Source organism: Amblyraja radiata, chromosome 25, assembly GCF_010909765.2.
Source record: "Amblyraja radiata isolate CabotCenter1 chromosome 25, sAmbRad1.1.pri, whole genome shotgun sequence".
NCBI lineage: Eukaryota > Metazoa > Chordata > Chondrichthyes > Rajiformes > Rajidae > Amblyraja > Amblyraja radiata.
In genome coordinates, this window is record NC_045980.1 from 25,587,846 (window position 1) to 25,612,975 (window position 25,130).

The 25,130-nt window shown below is 41.0% G+C and overlaps 1 protein-coding gene across 1 annotated transcript; it reads left to right on the top strand.

The window, feature by feature from the left end:
* The first annotated feature begins 16,930 nt into the window (after nucleotides 1-16,930).
* Nucleotides 16,931-19,241, top strand: LOC116987464 (transcription factor HES-5-like). Its single transcript, XM_033043527.1, has 3 exons — nucleotides 16,931-17,067; nucleotides 17,183-17,360; nucleotides 17,673-19,241. The coding sequence occupies exons 1-3, from the start codon at nucleotides 16,990-16,992 to the stop codon at nucleotides 17,933-17,935; spliced, it is 519 nt and encodes a 172-aa protein (XP_032899418.1). The 5' UTR covers nucleotides 16,931-16,989; the 3' UTR covers nucleotides 17,936-19,241.
* Nucleotides 19,242-25,130: the final 5,889 nt, after the last annotated feature.

Here is a 25,130-nt window from a genome sequence, read left to right on the forward strand (position 1 = left end):
ATTGACCTTCTGACAGCAATGATTGGCTGCCGAAGCGTGGGAAACGCCAAGAAACTCGCACTCACGCTTTGCCTTATGGATTTGGAGCTATATATGTAGAGAGCGTTGGAAAGAACTGCAGGAGACGAGAGCTTTGAGTATTTCAACGTGACTTCAATCAATATCTACATCAGCAATGATCAACCCAACATCGCAGTGGAGGCAAGAATAAATATGTTTACATTTGTAAATGAATGGAATGGGCAATACTTGTATAATATTGTATAATATTAATCAACCGATGTTTTCGCTCCGCATACACTAAGAAAAAATATATTTTTTTCCCGAAAACAAACTTTTCTGACATTATTTTATTTAGATCATCTCTCAATCAATGATTCTTCGGCAGAATGGTCGTGAGCAGGCCCGCTTTGCAGTGACAGTTCGCTTTACAACGACAGTGTGGTCCAAGAAGAAAATCCCCAACTATTAGAGCACTGTTCAAACCCAGCAGAAGTCTTGGCGTCGCACCCGCACTTGTCACCCTGCCAGACCGAGTCAAACACTGACAGTCCGGAACAGCAAATCCGTGCACCCGAGCAGAGCGGGAACATAATGGCATGTCGCAGAACTGGGGGACTGACACTTGGACAAAACAAAATCACTGGAGATGTACTTTGTGGTGAAACGGTATTCCGTTGGGATGAATATTAGTAACATCGTTAAAAAGAAGTGCGTGTGTGTGTGTGGGGGTGGGGGGTGTAATTGAATAGTTATTTTCATACGGTTTGACTAATAATTTATAATATTTGTAGAATTTTTGAACTGCTATGTATGTAAATTCATAGCGAAAACAGCAGAAATCTCCATATCGAGGAATGTATAGTTTGTTCTCATTACGTTTTTATAACCATATCTGGCGATGTGATAATAAACATGATTAATGGAACAGAAGCTTGTCATTAGAAAACCTTGAACATTCTATTCTGATTATCAGTTTCGTGAATATGAAATGGGAAAAGTCTATGAACTTCCACCTATGGTTTCCCCACGGCAACCCGAGTTAATGACAAAAACACCTGCAGACGTTTGAAATCAGAAATAAACGCAAACATGCTGGTAAAGCTCAGCAGGTCAGGCTGCATGTGTGGAAGGAGAAAAATTAATGTTTCAATTCAGACGAAAGGTTTTTTTATGGTCTTTCTTTTCGATTTTGTATCTGTAATCCATGTATAATTGCGTTTGTGTCTTCTGTCTGAGTATGTGCCTATGCTGCTGCTTCAAACAAGATTTTTCATTGTGAGGTACAGGTATATCACCATACTTGTGCACATGACAATAAACTGGACGATGAAAGTTTAGACCTGAAAATTTCACGTCTCGGGCTCTTTATCCATAGATGCTGCTTGACCAGCTATTTTTTTTCATAATTTGTATTTAATTCTGAAAATTAGTTTGGGATGTTAATTTGCCACGGTGTGGAAAAAAATAACCCTTATTTCGAATAAGCAGAGCCACAAACCTTCTTTTGAAAGTGGTGGCTACAATCATTTAAAGAGATATTCTCATTCTTATTTATGCATCAATTGATCTGTTGTGATAATGATATTGTTATCTGAAATTATGGTCTATGTTAGATATCAAATATTATGGGTGTTTACAGCCTAATGCACTGCTGCCATGTCTCAGGAAATACATTTAAACTTGCTGCCTAAATGTAACTTGATATAAATTGTTATAATCACAAATTAAAAATATTTTCAAGATGTCTTCAAATGGAATGGATTGTACAAATACTGGATTACCTTATTTCACAAATTTTATTTTCCTCTCACCACTGAGTTGTGATGGAGCCTTTCTCTCCACCCAAATCCTTAGTGGGAAATGTTTTGCTCACACATCCTTGTCATGTTTAAATTCAGGATTTGAAGACAATTAATTATATATTGTGGCTTGAGCTCCCAACTAAATATTTCATTTGAGGTCTCTTGAGGTTGATCTAAACTCAAAAATGCTACTTTTGTTTTCTAAAGTTAAATATTTTATTTGCTTAGAACTAAGAGGCAGCATCGTGACTCGGCTACAAGAGCCACGGCCTCACAGCACCAGTGACTCTAGTTCAATCTTGACAAATAGTGCTATCTGTGTGAATTTTTAATGTGTTTCTTGTGACCACATGAGTTTCCTTTGGATGCTCCAGTTTACTATAACATTCCACAATGTTCCAGGGTGAGTTCCAAAAAAGTGTGATTCATGGTAAATGTGGATTCTGTGTGATAAACGGTCTGTTTCTGTACTGAATTATTCTGATTCTATAAATCTTGCAAAAACAGAAATTACAATCCGCAATCAATATAGTTCTTGTTCTGTGTATTATACCCAAACTCGCTAGCATACAACATGGACTAGAACCTCTAATGTGATCAGACAGCACTCTTACATCATGCCGTTCCTCAAAGACCCATTGCATCAGATGCATCCTGCTTAAGAATGTCACAGTAAATGTGCTTTGTGGTGAAACGGTATTCCGTTGGGATGAATATTAGTAACATCGTTAAAAAGAAGTGTGTGTGTGTGTGGGGGTGGGGGGTGGGGGGTGTAATTGAATAGTTATTTTCATACGGTTTGACTAATAATTTATAATATTTGTAGAATTTTTGAACTGCTGTGTATGTAAATTCATAGCGAAAACAGCAGAAATCTCCATATCGAGGAATGTATAGTTTGTTCTCATTACGTTTTTATAACCATATCTGGCGATGGGATAATAAACATGATTAATGGAACAGAAGCTTGTCATTAGAAAACCTTGAACATTCTATTCTGATTATCAGTTTCGTGAATATGAAATGGGAAAAGTCTATGAACTTCCACCTATGGTTTCCCCACGGCAACCCGAGTTAATGACAAAAACACCTGCAGACGTTTGAAATCAGAAATAAACGCAAACATGCTGGTAAAGCTCAGCAGGTCAGGCTGCATGTGTGGAAGGAGAAAAATTAATGTTTCAATTCAGACGAAAGGTTTTTTTATGGTCTTTCTTTTCGATTTTGTATCTGTAATCCATGTATAATTGCGTTTGTGTCTTCTGTCTGAGTATGTGCCTATGCTGCTGCTCCAAACAAGATTTTTCATTGTGAGGTACAGGTATATCACCATACTTGTGCACATGGCAATAAACTGGACGATGAAAGTTTAGACCTGAAAATTTCACGTCTCGGGCTCTTTATCCATAGATGCTGCTTGACCAGCTATTTTTTTTCATAATTTGTATTTAATTCTGAATATTAGTTTGGGATGTTAATTTGCCACGGTGTGGAAAAAAATAACCCTTATTTCGAATAAGCAGAGCCACAAACCTTCTTTTGAAAGTGGTGGCTACAATCATTTAAAGAGATATTCTCATTCTTATTTATGCATCAATTGATCTGTTGTGATAATGATATTGTTATCTGAAATTATGGTCTATGCTAGATATCAAATATTATGGGTGTTTACAGCCTAATGCACTGCTGCCATGTCTCAGGAAATACATTTAAACTTGCTGCCTAAATGTAACTTGATATAAATTGTTATAATCACAAATTAAAAATATTTTCAAGATGTCTTCAAATGGAATGGATTGTACAAATACTGGATTACCTTATTTCACAAATTTTATTTTCCTCTCACCACTGAGTTGTGATGGAGCCTTTCTCTCCACCCGAATCCTTAGTGGGAAATGTCTTGCTCACACATCCTTGTCATGTTTAAATTCAGGATTTGAAGACAATTAATTACATATTGTGGCTTGAGCTCCCAACTAAATATTTCATTTGAGGTCTCTTGAGGTTGATCTAAACTCAAAAATGCTACTTTTGTTTTCTAAAGTTAAATATTTTATTTGCTTAGAACTAAGAGGCAGCATCGTGACTCGGCTACAAGAGCCACGGCCTCACAGCACCAGTGACTCTAGTTCAATCTTGACAAATAGTGCTATCTGTGTGAATTTTTAATGTGTTTCTTGTGACCACATGAGTTTCCTTTGGATGCTCCAGTTTACTATAACATTCCACAATGTTCCAGGGTGAGTTCCAAAAAAGTGTGATTCATGGTTAATGTGGATTCTGTGTGATAAACGGTCTGTTTCTGTACCGAATTGTTCTGATTCTATAAATCTTGCAAAAACAGAAATTACAATCCGCAATCAATATAGTTCTTGTTCTGTGTATTATACCCAAACTCACCAGCATACAACATGGACTAGAACCTCTAATGTGATCAGACAGCACTCTTACACCATGCCGTTCCTCAAAGACCCATTGCATCAGATGCATCCTGCTTAAGAATGTCACAGTAAATACCCTGGAAACTTGGAGTGGGCTAGACTGTAACATTTGGTGACTGACAACTCCAGTTGGAAGTTGCAGGCAGATTACATGGCTGCTTTTATCCAGTCAGTGCAGACAGAACCTGTTTTTTCCCTCATGAGAGTTAGCATGTAAAAACTCAATGTCCTGTTTTAGTGGCTTACTTGGAATAAAATGGAATGGTAATGCACTATTCTCACAGTGGAAAGAAACATTCATCAAGAGTTGTAACATGCTATCATTGAACCTTGGACAGCAAGCAGAAGCACTGAGGTTCCAGGCATATGGAAAATACTAAACCAGGGTATCCTTCGTTATTAGCATCCAGGCAACATTCTAGTGGCTGTTAATCAGTACCAGTGAGAAAATATTTGACAAATGGCATTGAACAACAAAGCAGAAAATAAACCTGCAATCTCCCCACTCTCCTGAACATGCAGAAACACATTTCAGTCAGTTTGTTCATTGCGTAAAGACTTTCTGAGCATAGATTGTTTTCCTTCAGGAGCATGGCACATGGAAGTGATGTGACCTGCTTGGTCAAAATATACTGGCAAGGCTCAGCCTTCCCAATATAGGAGATAGGTAGAAACTCAGCATGTAATTTAACTTAGTATTTACATACCAGAATGGTAAAGACCTACTAAGGTTCACTCCACACTTTTCTGGACAAAATGAAAGATGGTCAGTTATTGATGATAGCGGTCTAATGAAATACAGGTCATAGTCAGGGAGTAAACCCTAAATATTTGCAGCAGGAGTTTAATAACCAACTTATTTTCAATTATAGAGGAAGAGCCCCTCTCTCTCTCTCTCTCTCTCTCTCTCTCTCTCTCTCTCTCTCTCTCTCTCTCTCTCTCTCTCTCTCTCTCTCCCTCTCGCTCTCACTCTCCCTCTCCCTCTCCCTCTCCCTCTCCCTCTCCCTCTCCCTCTCCCTCTCCCTCTCCCTCTCCCACACTCACACTCACACTCACACTCACACTCACACTCACACTCACACTCACACTCACACTCACATGCACACACACTCATGCACACCCACTATCTAGCCAGATTTTGTTTGGCAATGATAGCTTGGTATTTCTATCTGCTGGTACAGATCTAGTCCCCACCCCCTGACTGCATGGTGAAGTATACAAAAGGTCTGGAAAAGGTTTTGGTCTTACTCCCAACAACTCTAGTCTGGTACCCGAGGTGAACATATGGATGCTGCGACTACCCACCGCTACAATGGGTAATGTACAGTAAACAATTAATGTACCAGAAGGTCTTTGGGATGTGGATGGAAACCAGGGCACCTGAAGAAAACTCACACAGTCGTAGGGAGAGCATGCAAATTCCACACACATATAACTTGATGTCACGTTCAAACCCAGTTTGCCCAATCTATGAGACAGCAGCAGTAACACTGTCCTCCTGTACTGTCTGAATGCACTATTGGTTGAAGATTCCCATGAGCCAAATGCAAGTACGGGGCAACTTCTGCAGATTTTTCTTGGTAGTTTGTGGGAGGAGTTATAATTTGTGGTGATGAGCAAAATGCACCTCAAATATGGACTGAATTCAGTTTGGTAGCGGTAATGAGTCCCGGAGATGAAAAGGAACAGACCTGCAAACAGACCTGACCTTTCTGTGCATGCTCTCTAACTATCGTAAACAGTTTAAGATTAGTCCCAATAATGGAACCTGCCATCTGGAACAGAGGAAATGTGTTTGTCAATCATATCTCCACTCTTGCCTCTCTGGAAATGTTTCAGTTTGGTTCCATAATCACGATTCAGTTTGGATCATAGGTGTCTTATCAGAAACATTCCTATCTTTTCCAAGCTCAGCAAGCTAAAGTAAGTAAATCACAAGCTTCACTATTTTATTTTACAAAATTGAAACGATCTCGTTTTCTGGCGTTGCAATTCGCTGCATTCCAAAAGGACACCTGGCTAAATGTCAATTGGCCACTTGAATATGCTCTCAAAAGGGCGAAAGGCAAGAATTTGCAGAACTGTGTGAAGTGGGAGTGAGAGGTGGAAGTGAGACTAGCTGGATTTCTCTACAGAGAGCCAGAACGTACTTGAGGGGTCGAATGGTTTTGAATCTGTCACCTTATTCTTTGTACCAAAGCAAATCATTTCAGATTTCCCCCATTACACCCCATCTGCCTTTTTTTTGTTCAATTCGTAACCCTCTGCAAACTAATTGAGCCCTACCTTTGTAATATCGGCAATGAGTTTCGGCCTCAGGTTTTGTCTGCTGGCGGTCTTGCGAAATGCTCGGTTGTGCGATGTAATATAAAGCTGTTATATAAAGGGATTTTTATTGTTGCTGTAAATACATTGCTTGAAATTCGGCGGAGAGGAGAATTCCTTGTTACGAGTTTTTTTTAATAGCTGTACGCGTTTTTTTGACACTTGAGATTCCTTTCCGGCAGGCACGGGTTATTGAAGGCAGGCACGGGTTATTGATTGGGGACGATCACCCATGATCACAATGAATGGCGGTGCTGGCTCGAAGGGCCAAATGGCCTCCTCCTGCACCTATTTTCTATGTTTCTATGTTTCTGACACGTGTAAGCCAATTCACAACACTAACAAACCAACATGTTATGAATGCTAAGCACACAAGTCAGTATGTAAAACAAAAACCTAAATGTTGAAAATCTGAAACTAAAACTAAAGAAACTGGAAATACTCAGCAGGTAATCATTTGTGGAGAAAAAAACAGTGTTAATGTTTCAAGTCAAAAAAACCTTCCGCCAGAACTGGGATAGAGAGATTAGAAAAGTTATTTTCACTCTTCCCGCCACTTTCTCTGCAACTTAAATACTTTTTAAAACTGTTCTCCAGTTCCGTGGAACGGTCACCGAATTGAAGATGCACTCTCTTTCCATATAGGTTGCCTGGCCTACTGAGTGTTTCCATCAGTTTTGATTTCTGTTTTCGAATTCCAGCGTCCAAATGTCTTTTTTTAAATTGTGGGTTTGGAGAACGGCACTTCTAGCGTGGGTCTCTTATCAAAACTGGGTATCTTAAGTATGTATAGGAAAGAACTGCAGATGCTGGTTTAAACCGAACATAGACACAAAAAGCTGGAGTAACTCAGCGGGTCAGACGGCATCTCTGGAGAAAAGGAATGGGTGACAGTCAGTCTGAAGAAGGGCCTCGACCCGAAACGTCACGTTTCGGGTCGAGGCCCTTCTTCAGACTGACCGTCACCCATTCCTTTACTCCAGGGATGCCGTCTGACCCGCTAAGTTATCTTAGGTTTGTACACCACTGTGTACAAAGGACAGAAAAATACATATAACCACAGAAGAGTGAATTTTAAAGTAATTACACGGGAAATAAGACAGGTGTATAATAGCTTGAGGCAACAGTGGTAGTCTCTGGAAAGGACTGGCAGAAGAGAAAATGCAGAAACGATCGAAGCTCTTGTTTACTATCTTTAAGCCATACGCTGTTCTCGCGTATGGTTCTTTTGGTGTGAGATTCTCCCCAGCTCCTTCGTTTTACTGTTTCCATCTTCACCAGTAATGTTCTTTCTCCGTGTTGAAGATGCATCACGGGTTTAACTTTAATCTTTCTGGTTCCCTACAGTTGAAGACTGACTGGCCCGTCTTGTAACATGTGTTTCTTTTAACACTCTCACTGTGGCAAGCTACAAAGAGTTAAACATTCAGCCCAGCCAGCGTTATCCATCATTATGTGCGAACCCAAGCCAATTAGAAACGGCAAATTCTCGTGCAGTCGAGAAACATAGATCTACTTAATTTGAATTCTCCGGACACGTGCCTCCCTGTGATCATCCCGAAAGGAAGGGGGGTGGGGGGGGGGGGTTGTTAGTTTTATGGAGTGGCAAGGGTTGGAGGTGTCGCTGGAAGGATTTGCGAAGTATCCCACCACAATAAATCTACTGACGCTGAACCTATTTACGTGTGAATGAATCACAGTTCCGCTATTCCCGCAACCACGTCGTTAATGAATTCGAGTATATTTTCCCATTTTTATTTTAGCCATGCTACAAGTTTAACTTTAAATCGCCAGAATGAAAAATGTTTTGGTCTCTCCCAGGAGAGTTGTGGATGGAGCGGGTGGTTATTTGCCGTGGTTCCTAACTGCGGGGGGCACGCTGGCTTTTATGCCCAGCGCTTTCGCATGGTTATATTTTCCGGAGCATAGTTCAAATAGTAATCATTGGAAAATGAATTTCAGCAAAAAACGATTGTAGAACTCTAATACGAAACAACACGGCGAGCAATTACAATGCAGAATTAATCCAACGTGTGTGACTGCGGTGCGATTAGGAGGTGCTCGACGCATGTAAAATCATTGATTTGTTTGGAGTTCAAATAAAAATATTCATGGCAGAATATTACAGGAAATACAAACCAGTACCTAGCTTTCTTCACATTCATATTGTCATCAAGTCATAGATAAATTGATCTTCAATGAACCGCCAGGGTCTCTGATGTTGATACAGAGGCGCGCAGCTGTGACCAACCTATGACCCTCCCTGTGCTGAGATTTGCCTCAGTTTCCCACGTGCCGCGGACAAAGGCATCCGTTCAGTTGCTGTGATTCACTGAGGCGCGAATGAGTTCATTCATCCGAGCGGGGGGCGGGGGAGAGCTCGGGGTGGGCAGTCTACAATAGACTGTAAATCCAAAAGATCACTCCCCTCCCTCAGCGCCAGCTCTTCAAAGACCCGTGTCAGAAGAGGAAACAGTCAGACAACTTCTCTTTTCTAGCCTTTTTGCCACATTTAAATTTCAACGCCCTAGAAAAATGTGATTGAATTTGATCGTTGTTTTTAAATATAACTTGGATCCGAAAACTGAAATGTAAATCATTGCAACCGACAGGAAGTTATATGTTTGCATGTTTCTTTATTAGGCCCTGAGACTGTAATTAAAGGGAACTCACAAGTATGTATCAACAAATAATCCATTTAGCTCTGAATTGAGGAGACGCGGTCGGCAGAGCTGATTGTTTTGGTCCAGTGCGGCTTGCCACGTGTGAGACCAATCTCTCCGCCTGTTCTCAGGACCTTACACGAGCTCCGCTGGCGAAGGATTACTGACTCACGCCACGGCTCCAGATGGTCCCCTTGAGAGCCGGCTCCAATAAAAAAAAAAGTCAAATACTCAGTGGACAATTTTTCATTCAGAAAGAGAAGCTTCTCATTGTCTCTCTGGCCGCCGCGATTGGATTCCGAGTGTGGGAATCGGCTGGAAACCCGCACCCACACTTCTGTTTTGATCTGAAGGGTTGTTGTTTTTGTTTGTGCCAGAGGCTGTATCTCTCCCTTCTCCCAGATGACATAATAATGGAAGACATTTCAGGGAAGGGAATCTTAGCTAAAAGCAGGGCAAAATGCGGTATGTTCAGCATTAATTTACACTATTATTACCCATAATATATAACGGCCAAAAAATAGGCCGGAATACTGTACATAGAAATATAGAAAATAGGTGCAGGAGTAGGCCATTCGGCCCTTCGATCCTGCACCGCCATTCAATATGATCATGGCTGATCATCCAACTCAGTACCGTGTACCTGCCTTCTCTCCATACCCCCTGATACCTTTAGCCACAAGGACCACATCTAACTCCCTCTTAAATATAGCCAATGAACTGGCCTCAACTACCTTCTGTGGCAGAGAATTCCAGAGATTCACCGCTCGGTGTGAAAAATGTTTTTCTCATCTCCGTCCTAAAAGATTTCCCCTTTATCCTTAAACTGTGACCCCTTGTACAGGGTTGAGGAAGACCAGGCACGGCATCCGGAAAGAGATATTGAAACACTATATATGTGTTTGCCGATATGAACCTTATCTGTACTCCCTCTATGGCACGAATGTCCTTCCTCAGATTAGGAGACCAAAACTGTAGCAATACTCCAGGTGTGGTCTCACTAAGACCCTGTACAACTGCAGTAGAACCTCCCTGCTCCTATACTCAAATCCTTGTGCTATGAATGCTAACATACAATTCGCTTTCTTTTCCGGAGTACAGAGAAGGTTCACCAGACTGATTCCTGGGATGTCAGGACTTTCATATGAAGAAAGACTGGATAGATTCGGCTTGTACTCGCTAGAATTTAGAAGATTGAGGGGGGATCTTATAGAAACTTACAAAATTCTTAAAGGGTTGGACAGGCTAGATGCAGGAAGATTGTTCCCGATGTTGGGGAAGTCCAGAACAAGGGGTCACAGTTTAAGGATAAGGGGGAAATCTTTTAGGATCGAGATGAGAAAAACATTTTTCACACAGAGTGGTGAATCTCTGGAATTCTCTGCCACAGAATGTAGTTGAGGCCAGTTTATTAGCTATATTTAAGAGGGAGTTAGATGTGGCCCTTGTGGCTAAAGGTATCAGAGGTATGGAGAGAAGGCAGGTACAGGATACTGAGTTGGATGATCAGCCATGATCATATTGAATGGCGGTGCAGGCTCGAAGGGCCGAATGAACCTACTCCTGCACCTATTTTCTATGTTTCTATGTTTCTATTCCCTCGAAAGGATCGAGTTCCCGACGGTCTGACTGAGACGCAAACCCAAATCGAGCAGCTCGCTCCCAAGCTGTTTGACTTTGGAATTGCGCCTCTTGGACGACACTCTAGTGTACTCCTGACAGAAGCACCAGATGTGGGCCTTGCCCATATCCCACCATAGCCACACGGAGTGAGGTAACCAGCTTTTTTTTAAATCAAAAAATGTATTCAATCATTAAAAATAATATTTACAGTACAATAAAACAAAACAGAACCCAGCACCATAATACAAGACAAACAAATATACTAAATAAACTACTATACAACTATGATACAATCCTTGTCAAGGATGCATTCAACCTCCCGCGGTACCCAGCAGTCCTGGAAACCCCCTGGACAGCTCGTAGTCCCTCTCTAACACCACCAGGGCATGGACGTAACTCCAGAAAATGGGAAGTAACCAGCTTGGAGGGGATGGTGGTGTTGAACGCCGAGCTGTAGTCTATAAACAATAGCCTGACAAGGGTTTTTATTGTCCAAGTGGTCCAGTTCAGAGTGGACCCCTCTTCAATGTCTCCTTTAAGTTGGCTTAGCTTTTCATCTACCTGTGCTTTCAATGAATAGAGCACAAGTTGCTGTTCACCGTGGATATGTCTGGCCCCTAGTTTTATATGCGTATAAACTTGATACTGGTGGATACCAATTTACGACTTTTAAACATATTATTATAGAAACTGCATAGCAGCTATTGCCTGGTTTTGACAAAGTTACACAGAATATTTTTTTTCCAGTCAGTCTCTTCCCAGCAATGTTAGTCTGTTAACATAAGCAGTTGCTGTAGGTGGTGACATTATCTTCTGCCTATTATGCATCCAATTGTCCTCATATGTTCAGTGTCTCACAAAAAAAATGTTTTTTTACCTTAAAACAGTTCTCCACAATGGCACCTTGCTGAACTTCCAATGAGAAGTATTCCTTCCCACAATGGAACAGGCTGCAAATATTTTAATCTTTGTCTCAAAGTCTTGATTATTGCTCCCAAGTTGTGAAGTTGCTATTGCTACTTTATATCCCAGCTAATTGCCGTGATTGTACTGATCGCCATACGGTAACACAACACAGATACAGGCCCTTCAGCCCACTATGTCTATGCTCCCCTATCAATTACCCACATATACTAAACACAATTTCATTGCATTTCTTTTATTTATCATCTATCTAAATTGTGTGTAATCCTCCCTCCTGGAATTCTTCCCATTCTGCTTGAACTTTGCATGACTTCACTATTGCGAAATACTTTCTTGCCATAGAGGGAGTACAGAGAAGGCTCGCCAGACTGATTCCTGGGATGGCAGGACTTTCACATGAAGAAAGACTGGATAGCCTCGGCTTGTACTCGCTAGAATTTAGAAGATTGAGGGGGGATCTTATAGAAACTTACAAAATTCTTAAGTGGTTGGACAGGATAGATGCAGGAAGATTGTTCCTGATGTTGGGGAAGTCCAGAACAAGGGGTCACGGTTTATAAGGATAAGGGGGAAGTCTTTTAGGACCGAGATGAGAAAAACATTTTTCACACAGAGAGTGGTGAATCTGTGGAATTCTCTGCCACAGAAGGTAGTTGAGGCAAGTTCATTGGCTATATTTAAGAGGGAGTTAGATGTGGCCCTTGTGGTTAAAGGGGTCAGGGGGTATGGAGAGAAGGCAGGTGCAGGATACTGAGTTGGATGATCAGCCATGATCATATTGAATGGCGGTGCAGGCTCGAAGAACCGAATGGCCTACTCCTGCATCTATTTTCTATGTTTCTATGTTTCTATTCTAGTTCAATGTGTTCTGTTTAGCCATTGCACATAGAGATAATGTCCACTTGTTTGCACACATTTACAGCTTGCTTGAGCTGAGTACTTCCCAAGGCAATTAGTCCGGCATTTCCTGCCATAACAGTTTTTCACACCTCTCTCTCTGATGTGCAAACCAGAAAACAGTTAGTCACACCGTGCAATCCTTAAATCCTTAAAAGCAGCCAGAGCAAAAACAATGTTGACAATCAATATTAAACATGCTACCGAAATATTTGTCACATCTGTTCTCGCGCACTATTTCCACATTATATATTTGAATTACTTGCACATGATATGAATCTATGCCATACTGTATCAACGAATACACGTGGGAATATTCAGGTAAAGTAAAATATAAATTATGATAATACAGCATTAACCACCAAGGCGTTGAACCTATATTGTGCATACAATGGTTGTACGGTTGTCAATGGTGAGATTAAAATATTTCGTGCCGCTCGACAGATTGCTTTTCAACATTCTACGGTCTTGATGATTCTTATTATCTGCACGTGCTGCACTTCTCTAAACTGCAGAATAAATTCAAGATAAGGAATTACCCGTACTCTGTGAAATACACCATATAGTAACATCAAGCAAAGGCATAAAAGCTGCCTCTATCCTTGATTTCAGTTTGTTGTGTAAAAAATGGCAGTGGGAAAATTCTGCTTGTGTTATGCACACTTCGTTGTTACTTTTACCAACTTTCAGTAATGACCTTTTGCTTATTACGAGCAAGGACCCCGGCGTTTGTAGTACAAACTTAAATGCCCAATTCCGATGACAATGTCAACTCGTTTAGCGGCTTGTACATGTAACTACCCGCGAAGTACGTCTGGGAATATTTCTCGTGTCAGAATGTCCCGCAACGTTGACAACAACGTGGTATTCATGATCCCCGCCCAGTATTTCGCGTTTTTGAAAGTGTGTGTGAGGCAGTTTCTGTAGCCTCTTTCTCACGAATTGACGATTAGCAGAGGTTGAGCCTAAAACAGCTTCATCTCAAACAATTTGCATCCGACACCAGCAATTTCACAAAGTTTCCCCCTGATTTGCATGGAAGCACTTGGATAAAATATTTTAAAAACAAACGGAATAAAAAAACAACATTGCCGTCCTGTTTTCCGGGTGGAGATGAACCTTGTTTAATTTCTCTATAATGTCACAAGAGATACCTAAAAAATGTATCTCTTATACTACGATATTATATCTTCATAACTATTTTGTGGCATGTCCCCCATTGTAAACAATATCTCAGTAAAATGTGTTTCCTTTAAAACAATATTTTCCTGGGATGTCAGGACTTTCATATGAAGAAAGACTGGATAGACTCGGCTTGTACTCGCTAGAATTTAGAAGATTGAGGGGGGATCTTATAGAAACTTACAAAATTCTTAAGGGGTTGGACAGGCTAGACAGGCAATGTTGTTTATTATTCCGTTTGTTTTTAAAATATTTTATCCAAGTGCTTCCATGCAAATCAGGGGGAACTTTGTGAAATTGCTGGTGTCGGATGCAAATTGTTTGAGATGCAGCTGTTAGACTCAACCTCTGCTCATCGTCAACTCGTGAGAAAGAGGCTACAGAAACTGCCTCACGCACACTTTCAAAAATCGCGAAATACTGGGCGGGGATCATGAATACCACGTTGTTGTCAAAGTTGCTGGACATTCTGACACGAGAAATATTCCCAGACGTACTTCGCGGGTAGTTACATGTACAAGCCGCTAAACGAGTTGTCATTGTCATCGGAATTGGGCATTTAAGTTTGTACTACAAACGCCGGTGTCCTTGCTCGTAATAAGCAAAAGGTCATTACTGAAAGTTGGTAAAAGTAACAACGAAGTGTGCATAACACAAGCAGAATTTTCCCACTGCAATTTTTTACATAACAAATTGAAATCAAGGATAGAGGCAGCTTTTACATCTTTGCTTGATGTTACTATATGGTGCATTTCACAGAGTACGGGTAATTCCTTTCCTTGGATTTATTCTGTAGTTTGGAGAAGTGCAGCACGTGCAGATAATAAGAATCCTCAAGACCGTAGAATGTTGAAAAGCAATCTGTCGAGCGGCACGAAATATTTTAATCTCACCATTGACAACCGTACAACCATTGTATGCACAAGATAGGTCCAACGCCTTTGTGGTTAATGCTGTATTATCATAATTTATATTTTACTTTCCCTGAAGGAAGATTGTTCCCGATGTTGGGGAAGTCCAGGACAAGGGGTCACAGTTTAAGGATAAAGGGGAAATCCTTTGGGACCGAGATGAGAAAAAACATTTTTCACACAGAGAGTGGTGAATCTCTGGAACACTCTGCCACAGAAGGTTGATGAGGCCAGTTCATTTGCTATATTTAAGAGGGAGTTAGATGTGGCCCTTGTGGCTAAAGGGATCAGGGGGTATGGAGAGAAGGCAGGTCCAGGATACTGAGTTGGATGATCAGCCATGACCATATTGAATGGCGGTGCAGGCTCGAAGGGCCGAATGGCCTACTCCTGCACCTATTTTCTATGTTTCTATGTAATATTTCATTCCGTTTTTCAAATCTGTCGAGGGGATTGTAAAGCGTCGAATGGGTTTAGACATTGTGTGTTTTCAGCATCATTAAACCATATTCTGGTACAACGAATCTTAAAACACACTGACAATATAAAAACCCATTTACACTTTCGTTTAAAACCCTTTTTATTTTGCTTATTGAAAGCTCATTTGCGATGAAACCAACTCCCAAGCGCATAAATGCGTACATACACAACTTTAAAATTCCGCAATCTGCAAATCAAAAGAAGTAGATTTAGATTGAGATGAAATACATCAACGTGTTATTATTTAGATATTATCGTGGTAGCGCTTGGTAAACATCTACAAATATTCTATACTTTTAGACCTTTGTGCCGAGGGTCCTTTTACAACATGAGAGCAGTAATTTGCCAGTAATATTTTGGCATTGTTTCTCCCCTTTTGAAAGCGCTCAATTGTAAATTAAAAATAAAACCACAACCATTTAATTTAATCTATTTTAATAAATAAATGAATATTTTCGACTGAAAATCCCCACCATTTGAGGCCTTTGAACTTCTATTGAATCGAATACCACAGTTGGCGGTTTCCCACACGGCAGCGTGTTAGAAAATATTGATTAAAGTTAGTCACCCAGGCAACGCCATTAACAGTAGAATGTTAAATTGTGCAAGCGAGTATTATCTGGACATCTAAAATGGATTATTTGAGATACTGCATCATTTATTACCTCAGTGTAGACTGTCTAATACACGTTAAATGAAACGCAAGAATGATCAGTATTTGCTAGATGTAAAAATGTCTGAAAAAGAAGCCAGAGATGGAGTGTACTGAAGGATTCATTCATCCATCCACCCCCTCCCTTTCCAGGCGTCAGTCAATTGTTGCTGAAAGTTTCTCACGTGTCGTATTGAAGGTACAAAGTGTGACGGGTCAATGATCCACTGCAAAAATACAATACGCAGCTTTACTTAGAAACAGCTGTCCCTTCTTGTCCTTCTGCCACTTACCAAGCTTGTTTGACTCACTTTCCTCGCAAGAATGTTAACTGCTAAACATCTGGAAGACGAGTCATTGCAACAACGCATCTGTTACTATAGCAAAACTACTTGGATCTCAAAGAGAAATTCCCGCGCTGTAATCATTACTAAGAGTATCCATTGAAGTAGTCTTATCATAAAACAAGGAAGCGGGAAAACATATCTGAAAAATATAGATGCGTCAGACAAATAACAACATTAAAAAAGCAGACTATTTGGCCATTATTATACGCCACGTTCAATATCTCTCCACGAATGCACCTCTATTTTACAACTCACACACTTATTGTCAATCAAAGGAAAGCAAACATTTTCACACGTGTTCGCTAACAACCTGCTAGCGGACTTTACGATTGATGTAAGATAGTTTATGGAGGCTAACTGTCAACGTGCCGTTTTGCAGCGTAATATTATTCCGTGCCGGGAAACATAAAATCAACTTTCTCAGAGTCTCACAACACGAGGCGTGACTAATTGCCCCTGCGTTTGCTCTGTTACACGGACTGTCCAGATGGCCCGCGAAGATTCCCACGCAAAGCAATGTCAAAGCCTATCATTAGTTTGGCATTTACAAGGCAGCGGTTGGCCCATTGTCCTTCTGAAAGCGCTCGTTGGCCAGAGAGTGTGGGAAACCTCATGAAACAAGGACTCCCGCTCTTTTTCATGTAAATTCCACGGTATAAATAGAGCAAGGAGCTCACTGCAGCTTTCCATATAGTAAGTAGCAAGCCTAAGCCTTGTTAGCCTCTTTCAGCTGTCAAGCATGACTCCTGCCAATGCTGCTGGTGTTATTACTGGGGAATACTCGGAAGAAAAGTTCATGGCCAAACAGAAAAGCAAAGTAAGCGCAAGAGACAGGCGGCAGAAAAATGGGTCAATAGTCTGGGTGACCCTTAACAAACTTTGTGAATTGTCACCTCGAACAAAACTAAAATCTTAATTCGTTTTACTTTTAGATCATGAAGATAACAATCGAGAAAAGGCGCCGAGATCGGATAAACAGCAGCATCAACCAGCTAAAGACTCTACTGGGAAGAGAGTTTCAAACGGAAGAACCGAACATGAAACTGGAGAAAGCCGACATTCTGAAAATGACAGTGAATTACCTGAAGTATCACAACGAACAGCTCAGAGGTAAACCGATTGATAAGCAGTGATTAGATTATAGGCCATTCTGCTCAATCTAAAACAGACGCAAAAAGCTGGAGTAACTCAGTGGGACAGGCAGCATCTCTGGAGAGAAGGATTGGGTGACGTTCCGGGTCGAGACTCTTCTTCAGACTCGACACGAAACGTCAGCCATTCCTTCTCTCCAGAAATGCATGAACCTGTCCCGCTGAGTTACTCCAGCTTTTTGTGCCTATCGTTGGTTTAAACAAGCATCTGCAGTTCCTTCCTACACATTTTGTCTGCTCAATCTAACTCTTATCTTCGTTTCTTTTGCAGCAAGCTGTCCGACTGGTAACCCGGAGCGAGACTATAACGAAGGATACTCCCGGTGTTTGCAGGAGGCGCTTCGATTTTTCTCGACCCACGAAGGCAAAAGCGACATTCAGAAGAAGCTGGTGACACGCTTCCAAAGGATACAGCCACGGTGCCCGGCCAAAGGTCTACTTTACGGTGTATATCTTCCTTACACGGCTTCTTGTCAGACTGGCACTGAGCAAACACCCCAGTCCAACCCCGCGGCTCTCTGGAGACCCTGGTAAATCTTGAACCAGGAGCCGCACACGTTTAAGACTCTTGTTTACTGGGCGATGGTGAACGCGTTGTAGGAGAATCGTTCTCCAGAGTCAGGTATAACTATTTCGTGATAAGACTGGATATGTTGTAAGCTTTTCTTCATATTGAAGACGGTGTATTTCCCTGAACTAGGGAACTTGTCCTTTTGTAACCTCTGTCCTGTCTTTATGTTATTCGTGGAATTTCCAGATATTTTATTGCAATCGTTTTCGACAAATTGATTATAATATGTAGCTGGCGTAGGAGGAATGTTTCTCCGCTTTATATCCGCAGATCCCAGACCGGGATAATCTTATTTATTCTTCATGGTGAAGAGATGCTGCAAAGTTTGGGGTTAATTGTCTGTGGAGTAACGGGCGGCTCTGAACAGATGTTTGTTGTTTGATTGCTTATGAATTAAAATATCTGGATAGATTATTCCTGAATGTCTTTTCTCTGTCACGCATTGCAAACCTTTCCATTCGTTCATCTAGTCCACGGTGATTTTCTACCCCGAAAATCTACTTTCTTTGCCTGATCACCAGTACAAAGTCTTATCTCTTTTGGAGAAAACCGGGATCATTGCACTGCTGATCTGACAATTTTGGCTTGATAATCTTCTGCAAAATTTCCATCTCCACTGTCATTTCCCCAACGTAAGCTGCTATTAAACAGTACCTATTACCCTATTTGCTCTCCTCTCGCTATCACTGGTGTTTCATAATTGTCTATTTCTGAACCCTGTTATTCGTTATTATCTTCAGTGACTTCTACATTGATGAGGTTGGTTCCCACGTGGAGGCAATGCCGCCTGCTGTGGTTCTGCACTACGAACATTCATATTGTTTGTATATTACCAGACCATATATCACTGCTGGGCTCTGAGTGAATACTAACTTCTAACAGAGTAACGATGACAAAGCTGTAATCATCTACTGCAGATGTTACCAGCACTGGGGTGTCTCTGGTACTTCACTGGGGACAGTTCAGGCCAGTCAACCATGTCAGTACCCTCGGCACTCAGCTCGGTGTTCATCTCAGCTTTTATTACTACCTTGTTCAATAAAACATCGTTTCCTTACATCCTTGTATTACCGCTTTTCCTCTTCATTCTTCCCTTCGAACAATCATGTGTTGTTTGTTTGGGTGACTCGGTAAATGATTATGTAAATGTTTATTTTCCTTTATGTAAAGAGAGATAAATCTTATTTTTGTAATTTGTTCTTCACATATTGTTGGCACTCCATTGAATTGTATATTGTCAAAATAAATACCCGATTGAATGTACAGGAAGCCTGACTGCAGGTTATTTTTTGTGCCATGTGACTGCAAAGATCGTGCATAGCAACAGGGTGTGTTTTAAAAACGGAATTAGTTTAATCTGAAAAAACGGAAAATAAATGAGGTGATATTAGGCAGCGTTAACATCCCAAAAGACGTGCAAACTGTGTAAAACTGAAAAGATCTGCTCAGGATCCAAGTGTAAGGAGTACATATTGATAAATAATGTAAAACTCTATTGCTGAATTTCATTGTATCAATTACTTGGCAGACCGCGTAGCGAGTTTGGAAAGGATTATAGATAAAAATGCTGGAGAAACTCAGCGGGTGAGGCAGCATCTATGGAGCGAAGGAAATAGGCAACGTTTCGGGTCGAGACCCTTCTTCAGACTGATGTGAGGGTGGGGGGGGGGGGGGGGGGGCGGGAAGGAGAAAGCAAGATCAAAAATAAAGGATATAATCAATAAACACGTGTAATGGTCAACATGTGATAGTGATGATCCATCTCACAGTCAATTAGGTTAATTGAAATTCTATGATACTTGAAAGAGCTCCACCATGCCCCGGCGCACCGTAACACTGGAATAGGAGGAACCTGGTTACGAATAATAAGGCTTTCTATACATCTGTTGTTATTCAGAAGCAGACTGTTGCACAACAATGGCACTCTGAATAAATGAAGCGAATAAGATTTAAAAAAAGAGTAATTACAGAAAGCAATTAGAATTCCAAAGAATACACTTCTCTGATTCCACATGGAATGCTAAACACAGTGTGATGCTTGACCTAATTTATACAATAATGTGAGTCTCCGTTGGATTTCTAGATGTTTGTTAAATGCATTTGGCTTGGCTTAAATATAGAGTGCGTTCCAATAGTCAATGCAGTTCAAATTTATGAACCAAGAGATGAAATCCAGGTAATCTTTAAACGCAGATATACAACTTCCTAGATAATGGTGGGGCAGGTCGTAAACGGCTCCGGGTCAGGTATATTTGACATCGCAGGTGCATTATATGCCAGCAATTGACAGTAAAATTACTCTGGAATTCACAATAGATAAAGCAAGTGTGCACTTGCAGGCTTACTTCTAATTGCTCAATGCTGAGAGAGGCCATACAACATTAGACATATGTTGATCACTAAATGTATCAGGCCAGACCAGTTTGAAGCTGCCTTGGTGCAAACATTCAGTTTTGAATTCCTATTATGTTCATCATTCTCTTAGGTAGTTACCCAGGATCGACTCAGCGGGTGAGGCAGTATCTATTTTTTGTCTACCTTCGATTTTATCCTGCATCTGCAGTTCTTTCTCATACCCAGGATGGACAATGGCTTGTATCCACGCTGGATTTTGTGGCTATTGAGGTGATTCTGTGACCAATGAGGGAATTGCAGATTTTTCTCTCGATGGGGCATGAGGTGACCAATGCAAAAACATAATAAAATTAGAGCAGGAGCAAGCCATAGAGCCCTCTAGCTTGTGCTGGATTTCAACATGAGCATATGTCATAGGCCAGTCCTAGACCGCACCTCTTCTGTGTTAGTTCAACATAGCCCTCAATTCCTGAACTTTCTAAATTTTATCTACCTTATCTTTAAATATCTTGAATGAATACGCCTCCTCAGACCTCTGCGGTAGAGCTTTAAAGAAATTATCCACCCTCTTGAAGTTCTTGACCACCACATTTTAAAACGACAGGTTGCTTTTCAAATATTTGTTTTCTTGTCTGAGGCTCTCACACTGGTGGAAGCATCTCAACAACTGTCCTGTCCTATCTCGCCCCCTTAAGATCCCAAATCTTTCCATAAGATCATTCCTCATTCTTCCAAACTCCAATAAATCCAAATGCACCTTTATTTGCTAAATATGATAGGACACTATTTCATCCAAGGATAAAGGATGAATTCACAGTGATGAATTAATCCGAGGAATTATTCCAGTGAATTTATTTTGAATTTCCTTTAATGCTGTTATGTCCTTTTATGATGTAAGGGGACAAAACTGCACATAGTGTGCCAGGTATTGCCTTACCAATACGCTGATAAAATGTCCCTATCATTATTCCACCCCCCTTTTTGATAAAAGCCAATGTGCCAGTTGTCATCCTCACTATTTGTTGCAACTGCCTGCTAATCTTTTAGGATTCATGTTCACGAACCTCCAACACCAATCACTCTGTACTTTACTTGTTTTCAATTAACTTTCATTAGGTAATAGCTTGCCTTTTGATCACTATCCCTGATATGTATAAATCTCACAATTTCCTACACGAATCTCCAGTTGACAATTATTTTCCCATTCGCCCAATCTGTCTATATTGCACGGACTCAATATCCTCAGTGAAACATGTCCTCCCACCCACCTTCGTCCCTTGGCAAACTTATACATTGCTCCCTCCTCCAGGTCACTTATATAAATAGTAAATAATTGAATTCCAAGAACTCTTCTTAAAGTACGCCACTTGTTACATCCTTCCGGACTGAAGGAAAATAGTTTAGCTCAGTTTTAGTTTAGTTTATTATTGGCAAATGTACTGAGGTACAGTGAAATATTTTTTTTGCGTGCTATCCAGTCAAAGAAAAGTGTGACCAAACATAGACTGGGCGATCGTTTTGCTGAACACCTTCGCTCATTCCACCTGGACCTACCTGATCTCCCAGTTGCTAAACACTATAATTTTCCTCCCCCATTCCCACACTGGTCTTTCTGCCCAAGGCTTCCTCCATTGCCAAAGTGAGACTAAATGCAAATTGGAGGAACAGCATCTCATATTTCGCATGGGCAGCTTAAAACCCAGTGGTATGAATATTGATTTCTCTAACTTCAAGTAACCCCTGCATTCCCTCCCCCTGCATTCCTCCTCCATCCAAGTTGCATTAGCTTCTCGTTCTCATGCAACAAACATAGAAAAATAGAAAATAGGCGCAGAAGTAGACCATTCGGCCCTTCGAGCCTGCACCGTCATTCAATATGATCATGGCTGATCATCCAACTCAGTATCCTGTACCTGCCTTCTCTCCATACCCCTTGATCCCTTTTGCCACAAGGGCCACATCTAACTCCCTCTTAAATATAGCCAATGAACTGGCCTCAACTACCTTCTGTGGCAGAGAGTTCCAGAGATTCACCACTCTCTGTGTGAAAAATGTTTTTCTCATCTCGGTCCTAAAGGATTTGCCCTTTATCCTTAAACTGTGACCCCTTGTCCTGGACTTCCCCAACATCGGGAACAATCTTCCTGCATCTAGCCTGTCTAACCCCTTAAGAATTTTGTAAGTTTCTATAACATCCCCCTCAATCTTCTAAATTCTAGCGAGTACAAGCCGAACAGCTAACAATGGCCTGTTTTCTTTATCATCGTTACTTTTTTGCATGTCCTTCATTCAATGTTTTATATCTCTCTACATCATTGTGTATATCTCTAATTTCCCCTTCCCATGACTTTCAGTCTGACAAAGGGTCTCAACCCCAAATATCACCCATTCCTTCTCTTCAGAGATGCTGCCTGTCCCTCTGAGTTACTCCAGCTTTTTGTGTCTTTCTTTGGTATGAACCAGCATCTGCAGTTCCTTCCGACACAAAGAAAAACTACATAAATACAATCAAGCCATCCGCAATGCACAGGTAAAGGATAAAGGGTAAATTGTGTGCAAGGTATAACATTGTGGTCTGATAAGTACCCATTTATTCCGACCTTCTGCCATCAACATGAGAATCAGTTTTCAATCCATGCTGGCACACTCTCCCAAAAACTATAAGCTCTTATTTTGTGTGCTAGTATTTTTATCTGGCTTGCTTCTAATGCTCTCCAGCAATCCAAATACACAACATCTGCAGGCTCCTCTCTGTCAACCATGCCTGTTACATCCTTGAAGAACTCCAGCAAATTTGTCAATCATAATCCCCCTTTCAAAAATCATGCTCCCGTGGTTGATTACATTAAGCCTTTCCAAATGACAAGGCCTTTCTATAGACTGGTGCCTGCCAACTGCCAGACGTTAAGCTCATCGGCCTATAGTAACCACCTTTTGTCTCACAGTTTTCTTATGCTTTTCAATATAACAGCACTTTAGGAACTGAGTTTTGAAAATTTTCCATGATCTCTACAGTCACTTCCTTTAAAACCCCTTGATTTATTGGAAACGTGGCCTCCTCTATTCCCATTAATATTTCCATTCAGTTGTCTCCGTGGTTGAGGATTCTTACAGGTCCTTCCATGCTGTTTGGATCCAGCCTATCTGTTATCTTTGGACTATAGGAGTCAGTAGAGTCATTGGGTTATGCAGCATGGAAATGAGCCCTTCAGTTCAACTTGCCCATACCAACCAGGGTTATATACCTGAGCTAATCCCACTTGTCTGTGTTCGGCCCATATTCCTTTAAACATTTACTATTCATCTATGTGTCTGAATGTATTTAAAACATTACCATAGTAAAAATCTTAACAGCTTTCTCTGGCAGTTCGTTTCCTGTAATCACCATGCTTTTTGTGGAAATATTGGCCTCAGGTTCATTTTAAATCATTCCCTTGTCATCTTAAATCTATGCCCTCTACTTTTAGACTTCCCAACCCTGGGAAGTAAACTGCAACCATTCACCTTATCTATGCCACTCATGATTGTATTTACTTCTATAAGGTTACCCCTTAAACTACACTCAATGGAACGAAGTCCCAGCCTATCCAGTCTACAACTCAAGCCATCCAGACTTGGTATAATTTGTGAATCTTTTCGGCACTCTTTCCAGTTAAGTGACGGATGACAGAAGGTGTTTGGCTCACTTGTCTTTTTCCATCAGTGCACTGAGTACAGGAGTTGGGACATTGCGTTACCATTGTGCAAGCTGTTGGTGAGACCTCACTTGGAGTCATAGAGTCAGACTGTGTGGTAATAGGCCCTTCGACCCAACTTACCAATACTGACCCACATGTCCTAACTACACCAGTTCCACCTGCCTGCTTATGGCCTATATCCCTGTAAATATACCTGTCTTGATGTTTCTTAAACATTGCAATAGTACCTGCCTGAACTACCACATCTGGCAGCTTGTTCCAGACACTTACCACCCTTTAAAAACAAAGTTACTCCTCAGGCTCCCAGTTGAGTGAATCAGTATGGCAATGACTCCAAGGCAAGTACATACTTGCTGTATCTCACCAAGCCTCTTTCGAACTCCTGCAAGGTTCTCTACCTTTTGCACTCCAAACTCTGTCAATGGCCAACATATATTATACCTTAATTGTATATTATATAATTAATTTCTCTATCTCCTGGCCAGCAAGCAATGATTCATTGAAGCATCAATGTTTACCAGTTTCAGAATGTTTTAATACGTTTTTTTATTCTTTCTATCAAACCGAATAATCTCACATTTCCACAGTTATATTTCATCTTGCCGACTCACATTATGCATCTCCATCTATCTGCATTCCCACAGCATCCTCCAGACAACTTCCCCACCTAGCTTTGTATTACCAACACAATGTGTGGATTACATTTTCTCTTATCAATCAGGTCATTGATATAGATGGTGAAGGCTCAATGCTGATCTATTGTTGGCGATAATCATTTACTCCACTTCTGTGTCCTGCACTAATCTAATCTTCCATGCAGACTTACATATTACCCCCAAACATAAATTACGTGTTTAATACCTTTGGGGCATCCAAATAACCTACCGCTCCTGCCCCCCACACCCCCCCCCCCTCCCCACCTTATCTAACTTACTGAACCTATTAAAAATTTATTGTATATGCCAATAATTATGTCCCTTCTGCTGCAACCAAGATGACTCCGTCTATTCACGTAGTTTCCGATGTTTATACTCCGCCCCCCCCACCCCCCATCACTCCCTGAATAATGGAGGTACATTTGCTTGCTTACGATTATCTGGGATTT